Raw genomic sequence first — 24,133 nt, forward strand, 5'->3', positions numbered from 1 at the left:
AAAATGGCCCAGTACCCACTAGCAGCACTTTTTCTGCTCTTGCAGACTGCTGCAAATCGGCAAAGCACTTCAACAGTGGAACCCTATGAGGGTGATTCCACTACGGAGATTGGCAGCACTTGCAGCATTTCTGGGCGAAGCAATCACGTTAGAATTAATGCAGGTGAAATCGCACTCCGTCCAAGCCCTCCATAAATCCTGGTGGAAATTGCAGTATTTTAAGTGTCACAGATCAGAAACTCTAGCGTCTGGGATTTTAATTTTGGATTCCTAGTGGGTCCCAGCCCTACCAGTTGCCTGGCTGTCCTGCTGATCTCTTTGACTGCAGTAGTGTCTCAATCACACACCTGAAACAAGCATGTGGCAAATCCAGTCACACTTCAGTCAGAAATGTCTGATCTGCATATGCTTATTCTGGGTCTATGGCTAAAAGCATTTGAGGCAGAGGATCAGCAGGACAGCCAGGTAATTTATACTGTTAAACTGCTTAAAGTGTACTCTAGGTGACATGACGAGATAAACAGGTGTATGTAACGGGCCCATACACATATTACTGTATGTACCATGCCCAACTATATTAATTAATAGGCTGTTTTTTTTTTCTCTTTTTCTGCCTGAAATAGTTAAACTTTCAAGTATGCGAGTGACAGTTTTTCTCCAGTCGGTATAGCGTCGGACTATAGCGTAACACACACAGAGTTACAGCCATATAACTATTTCCTGGCAGAGAACAGTTTCTGAGTGCAGGAGATGGGTCAATAGATCATATATTTTAGCTCTGGGACCTAATCGGACTATAGTATAATCTTCACTTACGTTTTTTAACTTAAAACTGTGGGACATATCACAAAAAAGGTAATTTTTAAGAGTAGAAGGACAGATACAATTGTTTATCTCACCAGTTTATTTTCACCTCAGGTTAACTTGAAGGTTCTTGGACTCAGAATCTTCATCCAAGATTAAAAAATATTGTTCAAGGCCCGTAAACACGCCTGACTTAAGTAAGCGGAGTCCCCGACCCCCAAACTGCAATCAATCGGCCTAGCGGAGCTACTCACCCCCTAACAACGCCGATCCCATTGGCCGAGTCGCTCTGCTTGTTGTCCCTCCGTTGCCCCACCGCATAGCAACGCAGCACGTGGGCAGCTACACAGCTGACACACTTGTGTGCTGCCCGGCCCAGTGAGCCCTATCCATCTCACTTTAGGTATGCCTTAATAAAGCCCCTGGTGGAGGGGCTTTATTAATAGGTAGTCAAAGGTCCACCACCAAAAAAAGGTAGCCATCCAGTATAGGTATGTAGCCAAAGATGCACCCCCCAGTATAGTTGACCACCCTCACTATAGCTAGTCAAAGTGTCCCCCAGTATAGTTAGCCACACCCAATATGGTTAGCCTAGATGTCCCCCCAGCTCTGGCAGCATTAGGGGGGGGGGGGGGTCTTCTGTGGGTGAGGAGGCCCCAAGCTACCACTTAGTGTGCCTGTGCCTAACTGCACCCCCTGTATGGGGGATGGCAGGAACAATGGCTGCCTAATAATACTAGAGGTCACACAGAAGCTACCTAATACAGCTGTAAGAAGAGGGTACAACGACTACCTAAAACTGAGATGTCGGGGAGGGGTGGCACAAACATTACTGTGGGAAAAGGATAAGGGGGTGGAGGTGGAATTTCCTAATGCTTGTATCTGGAGGCACAAAGGCCAGTCTACCTGTGGAGGAATGTGGGACAATAAAGATGCCTAATATCGATATTATTATTATTATTATTATTATTATTATTTAGTATTTATATAGCACCGACATATTACGCAGCGCTGTACAGTGTATATATATATATCTTGTCACTAACTGTCCCTCAAAGGAGCTCACAATCTAATCCCTACCATTGCCATATGTCTATATTATGTAGTGTAAGTACTGTAGTCTAGGGCCAATTTTTAGAGGGAGCCAATTAACTTATCTGTATGTTTTTGGAATGTGTGAGGAAACCAGAGTGCCCGGAGGAAACCCACGCAGACACGGAGAGAACATACAAACTCTTTGCAGATACTGCCCTGGCTGGGATTCGAACTGGGGACCCAGCGCTGCAAGGCGAGAGAGCTAACCACTACGCCACCGTGCTGCCCTATATCTTGAGAAGAGATACAGATATATAGGGACACAAACGTTACTGAATACTGCTAACAGGAAGCACAAAAGTCACCGCACACTAATATCTAGGGCCTATGGCTACTCAATTTTTTTTTATTAATCAAGGGGCAATTGGCTACTTATTCCATTTATCTGGGGGCACATGGCTACTTGATTCATGTATTTGGGGAACAAAGCTGCTTAATACTGGTATCTAGGGGCCACACAGCTGTCTAATTATTGAAGTATTGCAATATGTTTTTATGCTTAGGGCCCTGTCTGGTTTTAATACAGTTCTTGCTTTAATAGTGCAGTGTTCTCCCCAGAAATTTTTTTTATGGCGGGGTGGCATGAAAAAATAGCTGGTGGGGCTCAAGCAGGGCAGTGCAGCATAGGAGTAGTATGAGGAGGTGAGCCGATGACAGCTGGGTGCTCCCCAAAATTAGCTGGGTGGAGCACCCGGCTAAAAGAGCCTGGGGAGAACACTGTAGTGGGCCTGCTCTTATTGTTCCCAGCCTGGCCTGGATGTGGAGCCCAAACATTATGGCATATCCTAGCAGTGCGACATTGTTAGCCCCACTCATCATCCAGCACCATTCGCCAAATGCAGGACATGGCATATCCTGGCAGCCTTGGCCACAGATTGCTTTGTTTAGTATTTCTAATGCTGGGAATACACGGTTCGTTTGAAATGATCAATCGAGCCGCTGATGGCTCGATTGATAATTTCCGACCTGTCCGATACCCCGTCGGTATCGATTCCGCGCTCGATACCGGCGGGGAGAACAAAAGAAGAAACGCACAGAAGATTAGGAAATGCCCGCGGGGACGAGCAGGGACGCGCCGGTATCGATCCAGCAGCTGGATTCTGGCGCATAAACGCACCGTGTATTCCCTGCATCATTCTTTTATTTGGGTAGAACACTGCACCTAATGATGTTACTTGTGATGAGGGACTTGTACATAGGATAATGTAATTAGTGTAATTTCATTGTTGCCAGTTGTTTTTAGCGCTACTATAGCAACTACATTTGTTAATTTACAAGTAATGCCATTACAAAAACATTTTGTTTGATCTCTTATCAGGGGAGGTCCTTTATCGGAAAGGGGGGGGGGGGGGGTACCATGGCTTACCACACCATTGACACTTCGGGTGTCCTCTAAAACTGCAAGGTAGTATACACAGTCTGATACTGTACCTGAGAATAGTGTAGTCTGTGGTCCAGAAAGTATCCAGTGTCTGGGCTCTTTACAAGGTTATGCAGAAGTTGGTTAGTTGGCATCAGCTAATCAATGTGACATAGACCTAAACAAATTCTGCAGCCGAGTGCCTAAAGAGATCTAGTAAAATATTTATGTCTGAACTGCGGCTTTTAACATTCATTGAGTGCAGGAACTTGAAGCCAGTTGCTCAGCTTTTCCAACTGTACAGGAACTTTCTTTAGTTTGAAGTCAGAAAATAATCTGGGCATCTATCTTACTGAGTTGGCCTTGGATACAGTTTTCAGATGGAGCCTGCAATTACAGCCTCATATGAGGACTGTCACCAGGCAGGGATCAGGACTTAAAGGGAACCTTAACTGAACGGGGGGTAAAGAGTTTCAATTACCTGGGGCTATTACCAGCCCCCTGCAGCAGTCCTGTGCCTTCAGAGCCGCTCTGTAATCCTCCGGTCCCCCGCTGTCACTTAGTTTAGTTTTTGACGACTCACCAGTCGGCCGGCCGCCATGCGTATTATTGGACGCATTCCCTACTGCAATTAGCGCTGTTGCGGACCGCAATGCGTACAAAAATATGCGGTGCCGCGTGTGGAATGTGGTAACGCGTATTTTTGTACGCGTTGCGGTCCGCAACAGTGCTAATTGCAGTAGGGAATGCGTCCAATAATACGCATGGCGGCCAGCCGATTGGTGAGTCGTCAAAAACGAAACTAAGTGACAGCGGGGGACCGGAGGATTCCAGAGCGGCTCCGAGGGCACAGGACTGCTGCAGGGGGCTGGTAATAGCCCCAGGTAAGTGAAACTCTTTACCCCCTGTTCAGTTAAGGTTACCTTTAATCCGTAGGGTGACAGTTTGGGGCTGAGCCTGTACAGGAGCATCACTAGCCTGTACACTAGCGATGTATTCTGTTGCTATGCAGGGGGAAGAGGGCTAATGGAGCAGCACATGACTGAGTGGGTGGGATGTGTAGGAGAATATTGCCTTCAGCCTATATTTGGCTGAGACGATCTGATAGGCAGATTACTTGCTGATACATGAGAGGGGATTGGGGGTCGCTGTACACTCGCTAGCTTCTCTCAGCAGCATGACCAGCTGCCTTGGCCGAGGACTCTGTAGATAAGTTCTAGCTTTGTGAAACTTGCCACATGCAGTTTATTTGCTGAGACTGGGTCACATTTCTGTGTTAATTAGTATGGCAGTAGTTCTAGGTCTTATATTGTTCTCTTTGAGCTTCAGCATGTAACTGATGTTCCCCTTTTGCCATTGCTGTCCTTGCTGTCCATGATACATACCTGTACATGCACATGTGCATATGGTACTCTGGAGAAGACTGTGCTTGTGAAAAAATGCTGTGATGTGAATTGGTTTTAAATAAATAATGTGGTAAATAGTTGTTAATTTTTGTGGCATAGAGAATTGTCTTTCCATTTTTACTGAAAAGATATTTGCTTGATATTACACATTTACTATACTATGACTGTTGAGTTGAAAGTTATACTCACAATACCTGAATATTCATTTATTTTTTGTTTTTTGTTATAGGATCTCAAGTACCTTACCAAAAGAGAAAACAGAGGTAATCTACATGTTTACAATAACTGTTGTTTACAATAGTGTTTGAATGTTACATGGGAAGTTACATTGAAAAAAGACCTGCTTAAAGTGGAACACAATAAAGAACTTCCTCTCTGCTCTTAAAGATAAGCAACAGCATAATAACCTTTAAAGAAAAACATTTCTTTGTTACAAACCTGCAGTGTTTACTTCCTGGTAATCCCTGGGAACACAGAAAGGGTTAACCTTCAGTGTTTATATATTAGCATAGAACCTCGGCACACTGGTCACAGCTGACAGCCCTGATTTACACTGGCTGAAGGCCTTTTTCGACTGAGCTCGCATCTGGGCTGAATCTGTGGCCTCTCCTCCGCATATCAAAAGGTTGGGGAAACACTGCCTATCTTCTCAATTGCTTGCTGTCCAGATTCCACTGTGGTGCAAATCTGGATGGCATGCTGCAGATTTCTGCAGCATGCCGCTGAATCACTGTAGCTGTGTATGGCATGGCTTAGCGGTTCATGCTACGGCTACGCAGCAGAACGGGAGCCGCCGATGAATAGCACACAGCCGCAGCTCCTAGTGGAATCTAACCCTTACTCTTTTCCTAGATCAAGGTGAATACTCACCTGACGACCAGGAAGATAGATCCCAGTGACGTTCCTCGATGACCACCACTCTCCGATCCATCTTCCTGTGGGCGGGTACACGCAACGGGCGCAAACGTGAAGTCATGCCATTGCGGTACTTTGCACAGAGTCGTCGGGGATCTTAAAGGTCCAATCAGCTGTGACAGTCGTTATAACTGCGCATCGCCAAATGTTCGCGCAATTGCACGCCTGTACCCACATCGCGAGCTTGCAGAAACAATCACTTGTCGCTCAAAAAATTGCTGCTCATCGGAAAAATCGTCGGAAAATGGCATAGTGGGTGTGGGACTTTAGATTATACATCTTTACATTCAGCTACACTGAACATCATTTTCCATGTAATTGCCCATCTGTAGTTTACCCAGGCCACCTTGCATACTGACAATATGTTCCATGAATTGTATTATATTATATACTGAACCATTGTAGCTCATGTTTTATAGCTAATAGATTTCTTGGCATTGTATTGGTGTACAGGTGCTACAATGGTCTATGGGCTTTTCAGTGGCTAGCACTATTGTCTTGCTGCACTTGTCCCGTGTGGGCTTACTACATTTGCCCTGGTTTCTTCTTTCCACAACACAATTAAGTCAGAAGCCCTAGAATGTTAAGCCTCTTTGAAGGGACAGTTGGGGCCGTAACTTGTTTATAAATACAATACAATAACATTTCTATAGAGCTTTTCTCCCATAGGACTCACAGCACTTAGGCTCTCTCAGATTCAGTAGTTGGTAGTAGGATGAAGTATTCACACAACAAATGTTTTATATTTCTGCAAATGCCAAACTGAACGGGTGGGTTTTCAGTCTGGATTTAAACACATTCAGGGATGGAGCTGTCCTGATCTGCTGAGGTAAGGAGTTCCAAAACGTAGGAGCAGCTTGACAGAAGGCTCTGGGACCAAAAGTTTCCAAGTGAACATGTGGATCTGAGATTGCAGGGATTACTATGCAGCTGTAACATTTCTTTCATTTATCCAGGGCCCAGATTATTTAGTGATTTAAATGTCAGTAGGCCGATCTTGAATAGGACCCTCCATTTTATAGGTAGCCAGTGAAGGGAGTGAAGGACTGGCGTTATGTGGCAGTGACGGGGTTGGTTGGTTAACAGTCTGGCCGCAGTATTCTGTATCAGCTCTAGGTGGTACAAGTCCTTTTTTGGAAGGCCAGTGTAGAGAGCATTGCAGTAGTCCCAGTCAGGATGTAATGAAGGCATGAACTAAGGTTGGTAGATCTTCTGGTGGGATAAGGTGCTTGATTTTTGTGATGTTCTTCAGGTGAAAATAGGATGATTTCACCACAGCAGAGATGTGAGTTCTGAAGTTTAAATTCCCATCAATTATAATTTCCACATGATCAGAGCTGTGTAGATCCGTGCCTCCTATTCTCAGTGGTGAAGACTGCAAGTTAAGGTGTTTTGTTGTCATGTGCTTCCCTCCGATCAGAAGGACTTCAGTTTTGTCTGCATTTAATTTCAGCCAGTTGTCATTCATCCATTGCTGTAGTTCACCTAAGCAAGTGTTTATAGTTGGGAGTTGGGTCTGTCACACTTGGCTTGAAGGAAAGATATAGCTGGGTGTCATCAGCATAGCAGGGGTATGTCAGGCCATGTTTTTGGATTAGTTTTCCAAGCGGTAACATATAAATCATGAAATGCAGGGGAGAAAGGATTGAGCCCTGGGGCACCCCATACTTAAGTGGTACAGAAGTGCACAGGAAGGGCCCCATATACACTTTTTGAGTTCTGCCACACAAGAAGGATTGGAACCACTGAAGAACTATGCCATCAATGCCAAAGTATTCCTGTAGCCTGCTTATCAAGATGTCATGGTCAACTGTATTAAAGGCTGCAGAAAGGTCTAGCAGTATGAGGATCGAGCACTCTCCTCTGTCTCTTGCCATGAGCAGGTGGTTGCATATTTGAATGAGGACAGTTTCAGTGCTGTGATGTTTCCTGAAGCCAGACTGGAATGGGTCAGAACTGTTGTTTTGTAGGATTTTGGCTTCTAGCTGGAGGTATACAGCTGTTTTAATTAGCTAGCCCAGAAAGGGAAGGTTAGAGACAGGTCTGTAGCTGGTCATTGCATCTGGGTCCAGGGAGGGTTTTTTGAGGAGCGGCCTGATGAATGCTTCCTTCAGTAAAGCAAGAAATATCCCTGATTGTAACTAATTGTTTACAATTTTGAGGAATACCGGTACAAACAGGTCGGGGCAGTTCAACATGAACTGTGTTGGGCCAGGATCCAGGTCACAGGTAGTTTGGCGAAGGTGAAGGAGGATGCTTGATGTGACTTCATCAATTTCTTTGAAGTTTGACCAAGGTTTTACGTTATCTCTGCTAATGGTCTTCGGCGCTATATTAGGTTCAGATGCTGTAAGTTTGATGGCGGACCTTATAGTGGAGACTTTGTTTGAGAAGAAATGGGCAAGTTGGTCGCAGAGATCGTTTGAAGGCTTGATATTACGTTTTTGACATGCCGGGCTGCAGAGTTTTTCCACTGTGCGTAACAGCTGGGCTGGATTGTCAACTGCATTTGCAATCTCATGTGATAGAAAGGATGACTTTTTCTCGGTGATTACCTTTTGGTAATACGCTAAGGTTTATAATCTCCTGATCTACATAATGCAATGTATCCACCTAAAATACAGCTATTATGGCTCTTGGTGCTTCTAAGTGCCAAGAGCTATGGTATCCCAAATGTTAAACAATAGAATGATTTAAATGCATGTGTGACACTGATGTTATAAATGTATGTACCCTACTAGTACTGGTATATTGAGGAGTCTTGTTTTTGCTGATGTAGGCACTTGTATTGGCCTGAGGAAGCGGGCTTGGTCCTGCGAAATGCGTTGTCTGTGCTATAAATAAATCTTTTGTTTATTACAAAGATTTGTCGTCATTGAGGTAAGCTACCTCACTTTTTGTCAATTTTAAACTGTTTTTAGATGCTTTTATCTACGATTAGGGCGCCTCTTTACTATTGTCTAGTGCACCTTTTGGTAGTTCTTCAAGTGGAGGATTAAAGAGAACCCAAAGTGGTTTCCTAAGAATGAAATCTGCACACAGAGGCTGGGTCTGCCTATACTGCCCTGCCTCTGTTGCTATCTCAATCCCCCCTAAGTTCCCCCTGCGCTCTGCTATGCCCCATAAATCAGTGTGCAGATTTCATTCTTAGGAAGCCACCTCGGGTTCTCTTTAAGGCATGTTTGTCTTCTGGGGACTGAGATTTGCGCCACAGTCTTTCAAGTTTTCGGGCTTGTATTTTCATCTGTTTTATAGAGTTATCAAACCACTGTGCATGATGGTGTAGAGTAAGATATTTGGTGCACAGAGGAGCAATGGTCTCAAAGGAGGAGGACACACATTTGTTGTATTTAAACACCAGAGTATCAGGATCCAAGCTGGAGTCAGTCAATTCATCAAAGCTGAGGTTATCTTGGATATGTTGTGGTGTTAGCCCATTTAAGCGGCGATATTTTATTTGGTTCTTGAACTTGTTTTTGACTGCTGGTATTGAGGGGGAGAAGTGGATAGTGTGATGGTCTGACCAGGCAACAGGATTTATTTCCACACTGGCTATTGACAGACCAGTATGGAATATAAGGTCCAGAGTGTGACCTTTCTTGTGAGTGGCAGAGCTGATTGCTTGGGAGAAGCCCAGTTCATTTATGGCACGAGGTAGCTCTATTCCTAATTTCGAAAAGGGGTCATCCACTCATGTATTGAAATCTCCAAGAACAATCCATCTGGGGTGTTCCAGTGTTATAATCAGAAATAAAAGGACATAATGGTGCCTCACAAACTGGTAAATATACCCAATGCAATACAGGGTGGGGCCAACCTGAACATTAGTAGTCCATAATTGTGAAAATAAAGGTTATAAGGCCACCATAATTCATACCAATATACAAAATTCATTCATTACAACATGATATATAACAAGGCACAATCCCCTAAATAAGACCCTCAATTAGATAAAAAAACCCTCCCCACATTAAAAACCAAGGAACAATGCGGAGCATAAATCATGCATGAGTGGTATAGTGCTTGCAAGCTGAGTGGTAATCAGTCATGGATCCAGGCCTATATGACTATATATACACACACTTTCGCCCGCGCATACATACACCTTCCAATCTGCCACAGTGTCTCAATTATCGGGGGCTCCCCTTCCTTTTTCTTCCCTTTTGCTTGTTTCTAAGGATAGAAAGATCCATATGTAATTGACAAGTCCCAATTGAAACCATCAAAGGATTTTCCGGATTACTTGTCGCATCATAACATCACGCATAATGCATTAGACAGATATGGATGGATCTTACCCGTGAAGAGGTCCCTTCAATGTGCCGCCAATCACCGCTTACTCCTCAAGAGTGTCACCATAGGTTTAGGGCCATGCGCATGGTGGTCCCGGTGTCCCTTTGGGTTGCCGGTATAAATGATACAATTCCGTATTGTGCACAACACGCCACGCCAGGCACGCTGGTACTGCGGATGAATAGCGGGTAGACTTAGTGCGGCCTCCGGAGATGACGTCTCTGAGCACGTAGCCACTCTGCCGGATAGAGCTCCGCCCACCGACGCGTTTCACGCCCACATTGGGCGTTTCATCAGGGTGTGGCCTATACGGCCATTGCCTTCTCTTAAAAGCAGTCCCGTGGCTCCTCCTAGTGTGGAACCACAGCAACCAGCGATACTTTTCCTGCTGATTTCCACGGAGGCTGCAATGGGTCATATATATGTATATGCAGAGCACAGTTCCAATCGTTCCATACGCAAATTTCAGGCAAGTCCCCACAATATTCCATGTTGATATCACTCATCACTAGATCAATTTTTGGAAAGACATTTCACATAGAGCAGGAAATCAATTCTTCTTCCAAAAACAAACACAGAGTGTACAGACAACTCAATCCAATGTATATGAATGGCTCCACTAATCAATGTCACTCAGGATCTAATATACATTGCTGCATATTTGTTTAGGAAGATAATTCTCACAGGGAAATAAAGATAGTCCACGTCTTCTTGTGGCAATACATATAGCACATCTCATACACTGCGGTGCCACTCACACTACGTGCATTACCCCACAGTATGAATGAAATACAAACCACAGTGGGCCCATCATAGTTGCATAGGATGCTATCTATATCTGTTGTATCTCAGAAATGGGGAGAGGTCTAATTCAGCATTAAGGCCGAGGGGGGCCACTGTGCCCAACTTAAAGATCCACATAGCCTCCTTGCAATAGAGGACCTCATCTATGTGTTTTGGTGCCACATAGATAGTAATAATAAGTCTGAGGAGAAAAACCTTCTTTGGTGCATGATTGCAAAATCATAGCAAAAAAATGTGATTTGTAGAAAAATTTATTGAAAATGCTTTTGACTGTTTTATTTCCATTGCACTTGTTTATTATGGTATGGGTGCTGCTGCACATGAAAGCACTGGGGGGTGTGATAGGGGGCTATGGCAGTATGTGCGAGTAAAGATTGGCGTTCATGGAAGAGAGGGATGATCTTTGGCGTGTGGATGATGGGAAGCTGTTCATAAAAGGGTAACTAGTGTAGGTGGAGGCATAGCAGAGTGAGAGAAAACCCTGCCCCTAATTACAGGCATTATTTTATTATTGACTTATGGTATAAAGCACCAACATATTCTGTGGCGCTGTATAAAATAAGAAACAAACATGGTAAAAAACAAACATGGGGTACATAATAATAATAATCTGAACATTTACAGACAGTGGTATACTCCAAATATAGACACTGGTACAAAATAAAGTGACAAATGTAACACAATGAATATAATGTATAACTAATTCAAAGACACAGAAGGGTGAGAGATCCCTGCCCTTGCGAGCTTACAATCGAAAGTCATGAATTTCCTGTGATACCATAAATGTCTGTGTTTATATGGAGTGTTACACTGAAAAACGATAGCTTCAGCACTGCAAACTTGATTCACTTTTGGCTTCGTGTGCTTGATCTCTGTTAAAGAGACTCTGTAACAAAAATTGCATCCTGTTTTTTATCATCCTACAAGTTCCAAAAGCTATTCTAATGTGTTCTAGCTTACTGCAGCTCGTTCTACTATCACCATCTCTGTAATAAATCAACTTATCTCTCTCTTGTCAGACTTGTCAGCCTGTGTCTGGAAGGCTGCCAAGTTCTTCAGTGTTGTGGTTCTGTGATGCATCTCCCCCCTCCAGGCCCCTCTCTGCACACTGCCTGTGTATAATTTAGATTAGGGCAGCTTCTCTCTTCTCTCTTATCTTTTACAAGCTGGATAAATCCTCCTCTGAGCTGGCTGGGCTTTCACATACTGAGGAATTACATACAGGCAGAGCTGTCTGCACTCTGCAGGAGGAAACAGCCTGACACTTCAGTGGAAGATAGCTGCAGGGGGAAAGAAACACACAAATGATCTCTTGAGATTCAAAAGGAAGGCTGTATACAGCCTGCTTGTGTATGAATATATTTTCTATGTGTGGACATACTGTACATCAACCTACTTCCTGTTTTGGTGGCCATTTTGTTTGTTTATAAACAAACTTTTAAAAACAGTTTTTAACCACTTTTAATGCGGCGAGGAGCGGCTAAATTGTGACAGAGGGTAATAGGAGATGTCCCCTAACGCACTGGTATTTTTTCTTTTGTGCGATTTTAACAATACAGATTCTCTTTAAGGTGGCCACACACTATACAATAAAATTATCCAACTTTACATCAATTTAAAGAATAATGGAAAGCGCTTTGTTTTCATTCGTTCAAGAAATCTGAATTTCCCAGGTTTTTTTCCAATAAAAGAAGATCTGGAGTGTTGGATTTTTCTGATCAATTTATATGAAAATTGAATGGTGTCGTTTCTTGATGTACAGACCCAAGCAATTTTTTTTGGAGTTTTCAATCTTTTTTCATAGTTGGGGAATAATTGAACACATGTGTGGTGCATTGGTCAGATTTTTTAAATGCTACAATCAGCCAGAAAAATAGATTGCAATTCTTGAATTGAAAAGATATTTAACAGGTTGTATCGTGTGTGGCCAGTAAAAAGATCCAATTTTACACCAATTCAATAACAACTATTGGGTGTACAGAAAAATCAAAAGGTTTTTTTCTGTGCTAGCGAAAAATCTGTTTGATTTTCCTGTTCTTTTCTATGCAAGTTGATTGGGAGTGGATGATTATTCTCAATTGAATGGTGTAGGATAGATTGTCATTTATACAGGGTGGGCCATTTATATGGACACACCTTAATAAAATGGGAATGGTTGGTGATATTACCTTTCTGTTTGTGGCACATTAGTATATGTGAGGGGGGAAACATTTCAAGACGGGTGGTGACCATGATGGCCATTTTGAAGTTGGCCATTTTGAATCCAACTTTAGTTTTTTCAATAGGAAGAGGGCCATGTGATACATCAAACTTATTGGGAATTTCACAAGAAAAACAATGATGCACTTGGTTTTAACATAACTTTATTCCTTCATTAGTTATTTACAAGTTTCTGACCACTTATAAAATGTGTTCAATGTGCTGCCCATTGTGTTGGATTGTCAATGCAACCCCCTTCTCCCACTCTTCACACACTGATAGCAACACTGCAGGAGAAATGCTAGCACAGGCTTCCAGTATCCATAGTTTCAGGTGCTGCACATCTCGTATCTTCACAGCATAGACGTTTCATTTGTTCTAAAGCTTTATTGACCAACCACCCTGGTATTCTGATGCCACTGTCTGTTAATGGAGATTTTGCACCAGCACTTGATCACAGTTACTGGAGTAACTGAGGGTCAGAGACTTTATCACTAATAATGGGAATTTGAGAACCCGGGAAGACCTGGGTGAGGGAGAAGGTCCAGGAAAACTCTCTCTCTATGGCAATATTTCCAAATTCGCAATTACATCAGTCTGGTAAGGAAATGGGCCAACCTCACTAGGCCTCTAACAGAGTTTTAAAACCTGGTGGTGGCTAAGGGACCATGGAGGCATTTGATATCTCAACTATATAAAATTTTACTAAATTCAGATAAAGATCAGGAAAAAAAGTTCCAACTAAAATGGGAAAGAAACTTTGGAGTAACTTTGAACAAAAGTGAACAATGGAGCAGAATCATGAGGGCTAACCACAGTGGGTCAATGAACGTTCTTACACAAGAACTGGGATATAAGAGCCTTACTAGAACAGGACACCAAAGGTTCTGCATAGAATATTTCCAGCAATTTCAGGTAGATGTGGGGAGACAGATGGATTGATCCTTCATATTTTTTTGGTCCTGCCCAGCATTAAGCCGATTTTGGAGACAGATACATTGCATATCAGAGAGGGTGACAGTCGGTGAAGTTCCGTATCCCCCTGACATATTTTTGTTGCATGCGTTTGAGTGCTTACTGAACGTTTATAAGAACTCCATCTTAATCCATTTGATCAATGCCACAAGAGCACTAAATCCTAAAAAATGAACCAACAGCAATAGACTGGGTCAGGGAGATTATCTTGCACAGATGGAGGAGGCGGTGCTGACTTCCAGAGATAGATTAAAACAATACATAGCAACATGGGCATGTTGGCGAGACTGTCAGCCCCTTTCATACTTACCACGTTTCTCTGCAGTGCATCTGCTGCCCCGATGCTTATCACCCGTCACAACAACTATCAGTCTCAATGAGACTATTCACACTACCTGCGGTGCATCGCCGTGTGGCGGAAGTAGCTAAATCAGTGCTGGGCTACCGCAAACTCTGTAGTGCGTTACCGCATGATACGTGTCTTACCCTGTTGGCACGCTCTGTGGCAGGGTAACTTGAAAGGGGACGTGGTGTGGGGGCTGAATTTGGCTGTTGAGTTTTCTCCTTTTTCCTCTTTTTTTTCTTTCTTTTATTTTTTTTTTTCTTCTATTCTTTCTTTTCTCACCGCCTTTCTCTTTTGTTCTGTGCTTCTTGGGCTTTATTTCTTTTCTGTTCTGTTTTCATCTCTTTAGTATGTTTCCACTGTTGAGATTAAGGACAAGTATGTGTAACTTATCTTATTGCTAACATCTGTTCATGACACAGATACAGCAAGATGTCATTGATGGAAAGTTGCCTTTGCTCTTTTTTGTGTGTTTTTTATTATCTGCAAACATAAGTGTGTGTGTGTGTGTATGTGTGTGTGAGTACACACACACACACACACACACACACACACACACACACACACACACACACACACACACACACAAAATTTAGAGAGGAAAAATAAATTACATGCAAAAATGTGTAGCTACCCCTCCAGGAAGTTGTCTACTTGTAGTGTGCACCCACCGTCTTTTCATATTTTACTGCATTGTGTTTTTAGGAAATATCTCTAGGTACCTACTTTCTATATCAGAAATGATGTTGTCTACTGGACCTGTAACTGCTATTTTATAGCCTGTTTTCTAAAGTATTTTGTTTACTAAGTAGTTACTGTGCAGCATTCCCTGTTGCGCTGTCCTGTGAGATCCGTACTGCAGCCTCGATGAAAGGAATTTGGATTGTGTAGGATTGGAAAAGTTATTATAAAGTATGGCTGTTACTAGGTAGCTTAGCAGTTTAGTCAGACAAGCAGCAGGCGTACACTGTTGTACAAGACAATATATATATACACTGTACAGCGCTGCGTAATATGTCGGCGCTATATAAAATACTAAATAATAATAATAATAATCTTACTGCCTTTATCTACAAAAATTGATTCTTTATTAAAGGGACTCCGAGCAGTGCAGAAACTATGGAAAGATGCATATCATTTTAAAGCTATCTTTCTCCTCTTTCCAATGATATATAAACCGCTGCCCTACGCCTTTTAGTTTTCGCTATTTTCGCGATTGAAATTGCCGCGACCGTGATTTCAATCGCGAAAATAAAGAACACTAAAAGGCGTAGGGCAACGATTTAGGTGTCGCCAGAAAGAGGAGAAAGAGAGCTTTAAAATGATATCCATCTTTCCATAGTTACTTGTATTACACAGGCCGACTTTTTCTGCTGAATGGAGCTGCTGACACTGGGGAAAGTGTCGTCCTGTGTAATACAAGTAACTATGGAAATATGGATATCATTTTAAAGCTCCCTTTCTCCTCTTTCTGGCGACACCTAAATCGTCGCTCTACGCCTTTTAGTTTTCTTTATTTTCGTGATTGAAATGGCGGCCGCGGCAATTTCAATCGCGAAAATAGCGAAAAATTGAAGGCGTACGGCGGCGGTTTATATATCATTGGAAAGAGGAGAGAGAGAGAGCTTTAAAATGATATGCATCTTTCCATAGTTTCTGCACTGCTCGGAGTCCCTTTAAAGTTGGGTGTTAGACAGAACTCAGGAGTGCACAGATCTGGAAATGCCATAAGGCCTGTCTGCTTCTTCACCCTGTGGCTGTAGTTTCCCTCCAGATTTCCTTACTTTCTGAACCAGTGGAGGTGCAGGAAGATGGAAGCGGTAGTTGAGATTCGCGCACAGCCAGAAATGATGTCACTAAGTATAGGCAGGTCTTGATGAGAGCCAGCTGGAAGTTTGCCATCAAGCCAGACTGGAAGTGGGTTGGGGCTTCTTCAGCAGCTGGTCAAAATACTGAGCTCCAGTGAATAGAGGACAAGGGCAGTGCTTCTCTGCTCACAAAGAACATAGTGCTTTATGTGTTCCTCCTTATCAGGACATCCAGAGACTCCTTTTCCAGTTTTGGAGCTTGGAGTTAAGCCTCATACACAGGCTCAACAGCGGTCTTTTATGCAGCACAATTATCAAACAACTTTTGTTGTGAAACAAGTTGAAACAACCCAAAAAAGTTGCTTGCTATTGTTCACACAACTGATAAGACTGATGAGATGTCAATCCAACCGCTGGATTGATGTCTTATCAGTTGTGTGAACAATAGCAAGCAACTTTTTTGGGGTTGTTTGAACTTGTTTCACAACAAAAGTTGTTTGATAATTGAGCTGCATAAAAGATCGCTGTTGAGTGTGTGTATGGGGCTTTATGCTGAGCATACGCGGTTCGATTTTGCCGCTTGATTCTCCCGCTCGATCGTTTCGCCGATCAATTCCGCAGTCAATTCTCTTATCTTCTGCTCGTTTTTCTTATCTTTTTCCATTCACTTAAATCCAGAATCGAGCGGCGAAAGGATCGGGCGGGTGATCGGACTTGTCGGAAATTATCTATCGAGCCATCTTAATGGCCCAAAATCAGCATAAGAGGCAATATTCAGCAGGCCATGCCATTTGGACTGGCTCCAGGGCAGACTGGGCCTTCTGGAAGTATACAAGGTCATTGGAGATCACAGGCTGGTGACGACGCACCTTTACTGTTTTCTCTTGTGCAGCAATTTCACCAGCTTACAGGCAAAGCATATTTCTTGTTGGCAAAAAGCCTTCAGTTTCTGTAAATTCTTGGGCCGTCATACATGAACTACATGTATGAGATCACAATAAATGGCTCAATGATATTGAGGCCAAGAGACTGTGATGGCCACTCAAAAAAACCTCTTTCTTTCTTCTTTTGTAGCCAATGATGGATCACTTTGGCCTTTTGTATGCCATTATTATATTAGAAATCAAACCATATCCCATGCTCAGCTGCTGAACTGATGAGTGCAAATTGTCTTCCAGTATTCTCTGAAAACATGCTGCATTAATCTTCCTATTAACTCTGACCAAATGCCCTGTGCCATTGTAGCCACCACCCCCCTCCCACAAACATCCATCAGATATTCACCTCTATGTTTCAGAGTAGGGATGTGGTGGACATTTCTCCTTGTTCTCCTCTCCAAACATGCCATCTTTGGTTGTGACTATAAAGTTTAATTTAGGTCTCATAGCTCCAAATGACTTTTTTTTCCAGAAGTTCTGTTGCTCATCTATGTACTGTTTTGCACATTTTAAGCGGACTATTTTGTGACATTGGTGCATTAATGGCTTCTCCTTGCAATTCAACCTTGCAGCCCATTTTTCTTCAAGTGCCTCCTTATTGTGCATCTGGAAACGCCACTTTTCTCCGAGGAGCCTGAATGTCACCTGGAGTTATTTTGGGCTTTTTCTTAGAATCCTGAACATTTCTCCTGTATTTCTGGCTAAAATTTTTGTTGGTCTACCTAATTGGTGTTAGCAGAACCCCTCAATTTACAGTTCTTTAAAATTAAATGTTTGAATACTGCTGATTGGCATTCTCGGCTATTTGAATATCTTTTTATATCCTTTTCCTGTTTTATAAAGTTGAACAACCTTCTCTAGCAGGTCCTTTGACAGTTCTTTTGCTTTACCCATGGCTAAAATGTGCAGTTGACTGTCAAGAGCCCAGAATCTCCCTGACTTTTTATACACAGACTACTGTAATGACAAGCAAACAATTCACAGGTGTGGACAATTACCCATAATCCATTTAACCTGAGTGTATCAGTTTGTTTCCATGTATGCAGTACTTGCTTAACCACTTCTGTACCATGCTATTTTGTGCTGATCTGTGCTGCGTGGGCTCTCCAGCCCACAGCACAGATCAGGTTGCAGCCAGGCCAATCAGACTTCCCCCCTTTTTTCCCCACTAGGGGGATGTCCTGCTGGGGGGGTCTGATCGCCGCCGGCTGCTTGCGCTTGCGGGGGGGGCTCTTCAAAGCCCCCCTCCGCAGCGCTTCCTGGCCTCCTTCCCCTTCCCTCCCTCTCCCTCCCCCTGTGAGCGGCGCAGGACGGATTTCCGTCCTGCGCCTAATGGGATAGGCTTTAGCCTATCAGATGCCGACGATCCCCGGCCAATCAGAGGCCGGGGATCACCGATCTCCTCTACGACGCTGCTGCGCAGCAACGCCGTATACATGTAAACACTGGGGAAGATCTTCCCCGTGTGTTTACATTTACCCTGCGAGCCGCCGATCGGCTCGCAGGGTGTTCACGGAGACACCCTCCGTGAACTGACATGGAACGTTTCCATGGAATACACTTCAGGATTCAGGGGCGTACATATACGCACCGAGAATCCTGAAGTGGTTAAACACTTATTTGTTTCTGAAGGGGAATGGGTTGGTAGCACAATCTCATGTATTTCATTCGTAATTGACAATATGGAGAGGGTGGCAGTAATCAGAGTTTGTATTCTGCTTGGGGTTCAGCCTTAAATTCACGTGAAAGCAATTTTGCAGCTTTCACAAAGAACTTAGTTATTTTTTTAAAATGGTTATATAATTACTAAGACTGACTTAAACTATAAGGCATGGACGGACAGATAGATGTGTTCACAATGTTGAAAGATAAGAAAAAATCTATTCTATTTGTACATGATTCCGTTTCCATTTCCTTTGAAAGAAAGTGTGTGTGTGTGTGTTTTCCAGGTGTACGCCTTTTTCATAGAAAACATTATTATCAGTAGCAAAATCATTCATCCCTGCCTCTCTCCCTGCTTTCTGTGGTCAGAAAACACATTGGCTTCAATTATGGTAGCTATGCAAGGTAAATATTTTTTGTAGGTTAAATACCTCATGAGGTAGTTTCCTTTTTTTTTTTTTTTTTTTTTTTTTAAGCAATTCTGAAAGGTTTTTCTCCATTTCTGAACATGAGGTAATACATGATGTAAATGCATAACGTGAGGTAAAATATGAGGTATTTCAGTGGTAAGCATGCAGTAAATAAATAATAGTAGTCTTTAATTGTCTTCCATAAGTTAGGATAGTCTTTGGAAGATTGATTTTTTTTTTGAGTGGGGGTGGTGCTTTTTTTTACTTCATATAATCCTGTTCAGCATGAATGCCCAAATAGATTCGCCGCATCCCCGTGGCAGATGATGATTTATTGCTGTTTTTACAGCCCTGCAAACCTCCGGAGCTTCTCTTCCTGGAGGGCCAGCGCTTTCAGCTGTAGCTCTGCCTCCTCCACAGTCAATCTCTGCTGATCACCGCCTCTCCCCACCCCTCTCAGTCTTCCTTTCCCTGAGAGGGGCGGAGAGGAGGCAGAGATCTGCAGGGATTGACTGTGGAGAGGCTGAGCTACAGCTCAAAGCTCAGCCTCTCCAGGAAGAGAAGCCCTGTGTGTCAGGGCAGCACAATCTGCGACCAGCGAAGTCGTGGAACTTTGCTGGTCACCTGCACAATTATAAACCAACAATCTGCCCCGGGGATGTGGCTAATCTGTTTGTGCATTCATGCAGAGCAAGATTATATGAAGAAAAGAGGTAAAAAATGACACTTCAGAGTCTCTTTAAACTGATCGGTAATTTATGTGCCCCTCAATTTCTATGAGCTCAATTTCTATAATAGCTATTTTCGGTAAAATTAATGAAAATTACCTCATGAATTACCTCATAATTTACCTCATGTGGAAAAACATGACTAAAACCTACCAGAATTGCTAAATGTCATTACCTCATGCGGTAAATTACCTCACATTAGCTAATTTGTTTGATAACCCTACCAGAATTGAGGCCATTGTCTTCTCACAACTTATTTTCTCTCATGTCAACATGGAGAAGAAACAGTGGTAGAGTGGATAGCACACTCTCCTTATAGCACTGTGGTTTGTATGTTCTCCCCATGTTTGTGGGTGTTTTCTCCAGGCACTCAAATTTCCTACCATATCACAAAAGCATATAAATAAATTAATTTTAGTTTTGAATAATTGTATAGTTTTCAGTGCTTTTATTTATTTGTAATAGTCTGTTGGATTGAAAAAGTCAAACTCTTATACGATCTGTAGAAAAATAGTAATGCCACTAACACATAAAAGGAGGACTCTTCGTGTTCAGGTGGAATCACTTGCAGAACTATCCTCCTACATACCCCCCAGCAGAATGGAGGTTGCTTGGCAGCTCAGCCACACACCCATCCCTGTATGGTGAGGGAGGAAGATATATAATTTATAAAAGTTCTCACTGAACTTGGTCTTTTATAATTTCCATCTTTACTCAGATGTAAGTGGACTAATACATATTCCAAGTATGTGACTCAGACACTGTTCATCAAAGGATTAGTACGAGAGCTGTCCCACTCTATCCCCAAAATAAAAACAATGGTCGGTTACAGTTCTATGTTAATCCAGGTAGAGAAGATCAATAGGATCAGCTGATTCAGAAATATCTATGTGGATTGAAAATGGACCAAACAAATCCAATCTAGGCTTCATACAATTGGTCCATTTTCAAGCTGCATACAATTGGCACAATTTTGCAGCTACATTGTATTATTTGAATCTCAATGAAAATCCAGTAATGGTCGTCTAAATCAATTATTCTTGATCATTTCAGGCAGCCTTTTTTTGTACAATCACACCGCTAGACTACCTGCTGAACTGCATGCTCTGCTCTGTAGAGAGGGAGCCAGGAAGAGCAGTTGGCAGACATTGGAGAGAACACCTTATATACTTTGCAAAGGCATCTGAAATTAATACAAATGGTGTCTTGGGCAGCCTAAAACCTCATGCACATGTTGAAGTATGATGCTGTTTGAGATAAAATATAATAGCAAGTTGATTATGAGATGCTGATTATTTGAATGCTGCATATTTTGTAACTTTACCATTTGTCTTGATCTCTCTGATAGAAAAAGTGGTGGAGAGCCTTACAGCTGCCATCTTGGACCTAGTCTCGTTGTACTGTAGCACCTTCAATGCTGATTTTCAGACAGCATTTCATTCTGATCGCAAGCAAGCTATAACTCAGGATGCTTCACTCCTCCCCAGTCCGCTTGCTTTCAGCGTGTATGCTGCACATCGGATCCCCATTACATGGGTAACCAGGTAAGACACAGTTTCTGCTAACTTGTTACATCCTTTGAATCGTTCATTTTATTGAGCCTGCTATTATACATGTGTGGTGTGATGATCCCGCAGCAGGGAAGCCTGCCATGGGATCAACTTGCCGCACAAAACCATGCATTATATGACCCCACGACAAAGTTTGCCGACAGGATTATATGCATCGGTCCGCCTCCATTCAGTGACGTACTCCCTGCTGGACAGAAAGTATGTCACCAGGATTCCCGACACACTGCGCTCCGCAGATTATACATACTGCCACGCCATAATAGTCTGATTATTTCACATTTTGACTACTGTGTCTCCCTCCTCTGTTGCCTACCTGCTAACTGACTGGCCCTGCTTCAGTGCATCATAATCTCTTCAGCATGACTCATCCACTTCTCCAGTTGCTTCTCTAATGCTAAGCTGCTTTGTCAGACCCTCCAGTGGATGCCTATCATACAAATACAATTCAGGCTTCTAACTCTCACCTACGAAGTACTTTACAAGTCTTCCCTTTTCTGGAATTCGCTTTCACAGTCTGTAAGTTAGTTACCCACACTTACTATCTTTAGGCACAATCTGAAAACCCAATTCTTCAGGTAAGCATGTAATCTGACATAGGGCACTTTAACTGGCCACCGTCCACCACAGTACCACCTTGTTGCACCGCTTACCCTTGCCAATTTTGCTACCCCCTAAAGAGTAACTGTCGGGCATAAAATCAAAAATCAATTTTTATTTGGTAAACAAGTAATAAGAATGCTAATCAGGCAATCCAAAAGTTAAAATCACTATTACTTTTCTTGTTGATAAATTATCATTCCCCAGTTTACATGACTCTTATTTGGTACTCAGAAAATTTGGTACACAAAAGAGATGTTGCAGGGCATGCTGGGTTGTCTTTTTTTGCTTCTCTACTCCCCCCCCCCCCCCCGACTTAACTAATGCAGCCTGATTGGCTGAAGCCTCTTCCCCTCCGGTTTTCCCCTCCCACACCTCTGTTCCTCTCTGGCCAAAATTTCTCAGGCTAAAACAATGCACTTTCTATAGTGAAGGTCAGGCAAATCAGGCAGAGTAGACTAAAGGCGGATATTGCAACACGACTGGCTTCAAAATAGCCACAGTAAATATGGAAACTGTCTAGAATAGGATTCTCTACTTCTCCTTTATAAAATTCACAGGAATCATAAAGTGGACAGTGCAATCCATATGTTATGTAAGTAGAGCAAGAGTATATATATATATATATATATATATATATATATATATATATATATATATATATATATAGTATTATTTTTATTTTTTTCCTGAGATAGAATGGCTGACAGCTCCTCTTTAAAAGGAACCAAGCTGCTCAGTAGCCCCCGTCTATATGGAGGCCTCCATTTTTCCATATTTCCATGCTGCAGAACTGCAGTGATCTCCTATGTCCCTGGCAGCTTTAATGCATGCCGGGGATGCTCGATGCATGCCGGGAGATGTAATTTCCATTCATGTGATTACCAGTAAGTCTCCTGGCCAGAAGAAACCGCATCAATGAACTCCATCTCCCGACATGGATCGTGTATTCCTGGCATGTATTGCAGCTGCCAGGGACAAAGGGAGTAACCATGTGTATTTCAACCTTGTTCACAGAGGGTACAGAAGATGGCTACAGAGCAGCCCCCTGTAGGTAAGTAAATGCATGCTGCCCCCCAATTGCCCACACAATTACTGAACCTCCCTTAGGGGGAGCTGTGTTTAACAAGTTTTTCACAATTAGGACATACCTCCAAAATAGAAGAGAGTGGCTGGGCACATCCAGTAAAAAATGCCGCTTTATTAGAAATCACTTAAAACATTAAGCAGTACAATGACAACAGGCCACTGGGAGAGAGAGGGACAAGCATGCAGGAAGTCGACAGCTGTTTCGCACTCTACCTAGGAGTGCTTCATCAGGACCTGATTAGTAGCACCCAGGTGCTCAGTATACTTTTACCCCTTAGAATGTAAGCTCAAATGGGCAGCGTTTTTTTACTTTTGCCTAATGTAGGTACTTATTTTTGAGGGCATGTCATTTTGGCGCTGGGCAGTTTGTCGCAGGGAGAGCTGAATGCCGCTAAACTCCCCGGCGGCGTTAAATACTATTTGCATAGGAACTCGGAGGGAGAGGTAATTAAGGGTCTGGCAACTGCCAGAGCCCTGAATTACTGTTACACGGGGTGCACAGCGTTGCATTGCTGCTATGACGGCTTAGGCGCTCGCCGCTGGGCACCAAAATGAACTGCTTTGCTTATTTTCTTCCTCTATATACAATGAATTAGCTGACATTTTTAATCCTTCTCGTTTTGTAACAGTCTATAGTTTGTATTTATTGTACTGCACCATGGAAGATGCTGGCGCTATATGAGCTCAATTATAATAATAATCTTCATTCTCAAGAATAACAATACCTGTACAGTGTTTTCTAAAAATGTAGAAACTGGGCACCATACAACCTTTCAGTAAAAAAACTGAACTAATCTGACATGTGTTATTGCATTATTTAGGTTCTGTATTTGTCTAAAAACTGTCCCTCTTTTGTTATGCTGTATGAGCTATATTTTTACTTGTATAGCTATTGAATGAGCAGGTTAGATGAATTCCGCTCCTGCTTGGAGTGCTTATCTGATTGTGTTTACATAATCTCCTAATAAACAGAAGGTCAGTGGAGATCTGGAGAAGATGAAGGAGCAGGAGGAATTTTAGCTGTGTAATAAAAAAATATTTATCTCTTGCCAGTAATCCTTTTCTTGGAGACAGAAATGTACTATTTGCTAGAACTCTGCACCTTCACAAGATGCTTTTGGAATGGTCCTAATTTC

General features: G+C 42.7%; 1 protein-coding gene across 1 annotated transcript in view; it reads left to right on the forward strand.

Moving 5' to 3' along the window:
• The window catches only part of PIK3C2B (phosphatidylinositol-4-phosphate 3-kinase catalytic subunit type 2 beta), a 274,534-nt gene that overhangs the window by 110,492 nt on the left and 139,909 nt on the right, over window positions 1-24,133 (forward strand). Inside the window, exons 10-11 of the mRNA XM_068269615.1 lie at window positions 4,895-4,928; window positions 21,089-21,284. Coding sequence (XP_068125716.1) covers window positions 4,895-4,928; window positions 21,089-21,284 — 230 coding nt within the window. The remainder of the gene's footprint in view (window positions 1-4,894; window positions 4,929-21,088; window positions 21,285-24,133) is intronic.

This window comes from Hyperolius riggenbachi, chromosome 2 (genome assembly GCF_040937935.1).
Source record: "Hyperolius riggenbachi isolate aHypRig1 chromosome 2, aHypRig1.pri, whole genome shotgun sequence".
NCBI lineage: Eukaryota > Metazoa > Chordata > Amphibia > Anura > Hyperoliidae > Hyperolius > Hyperolius riggenbachi.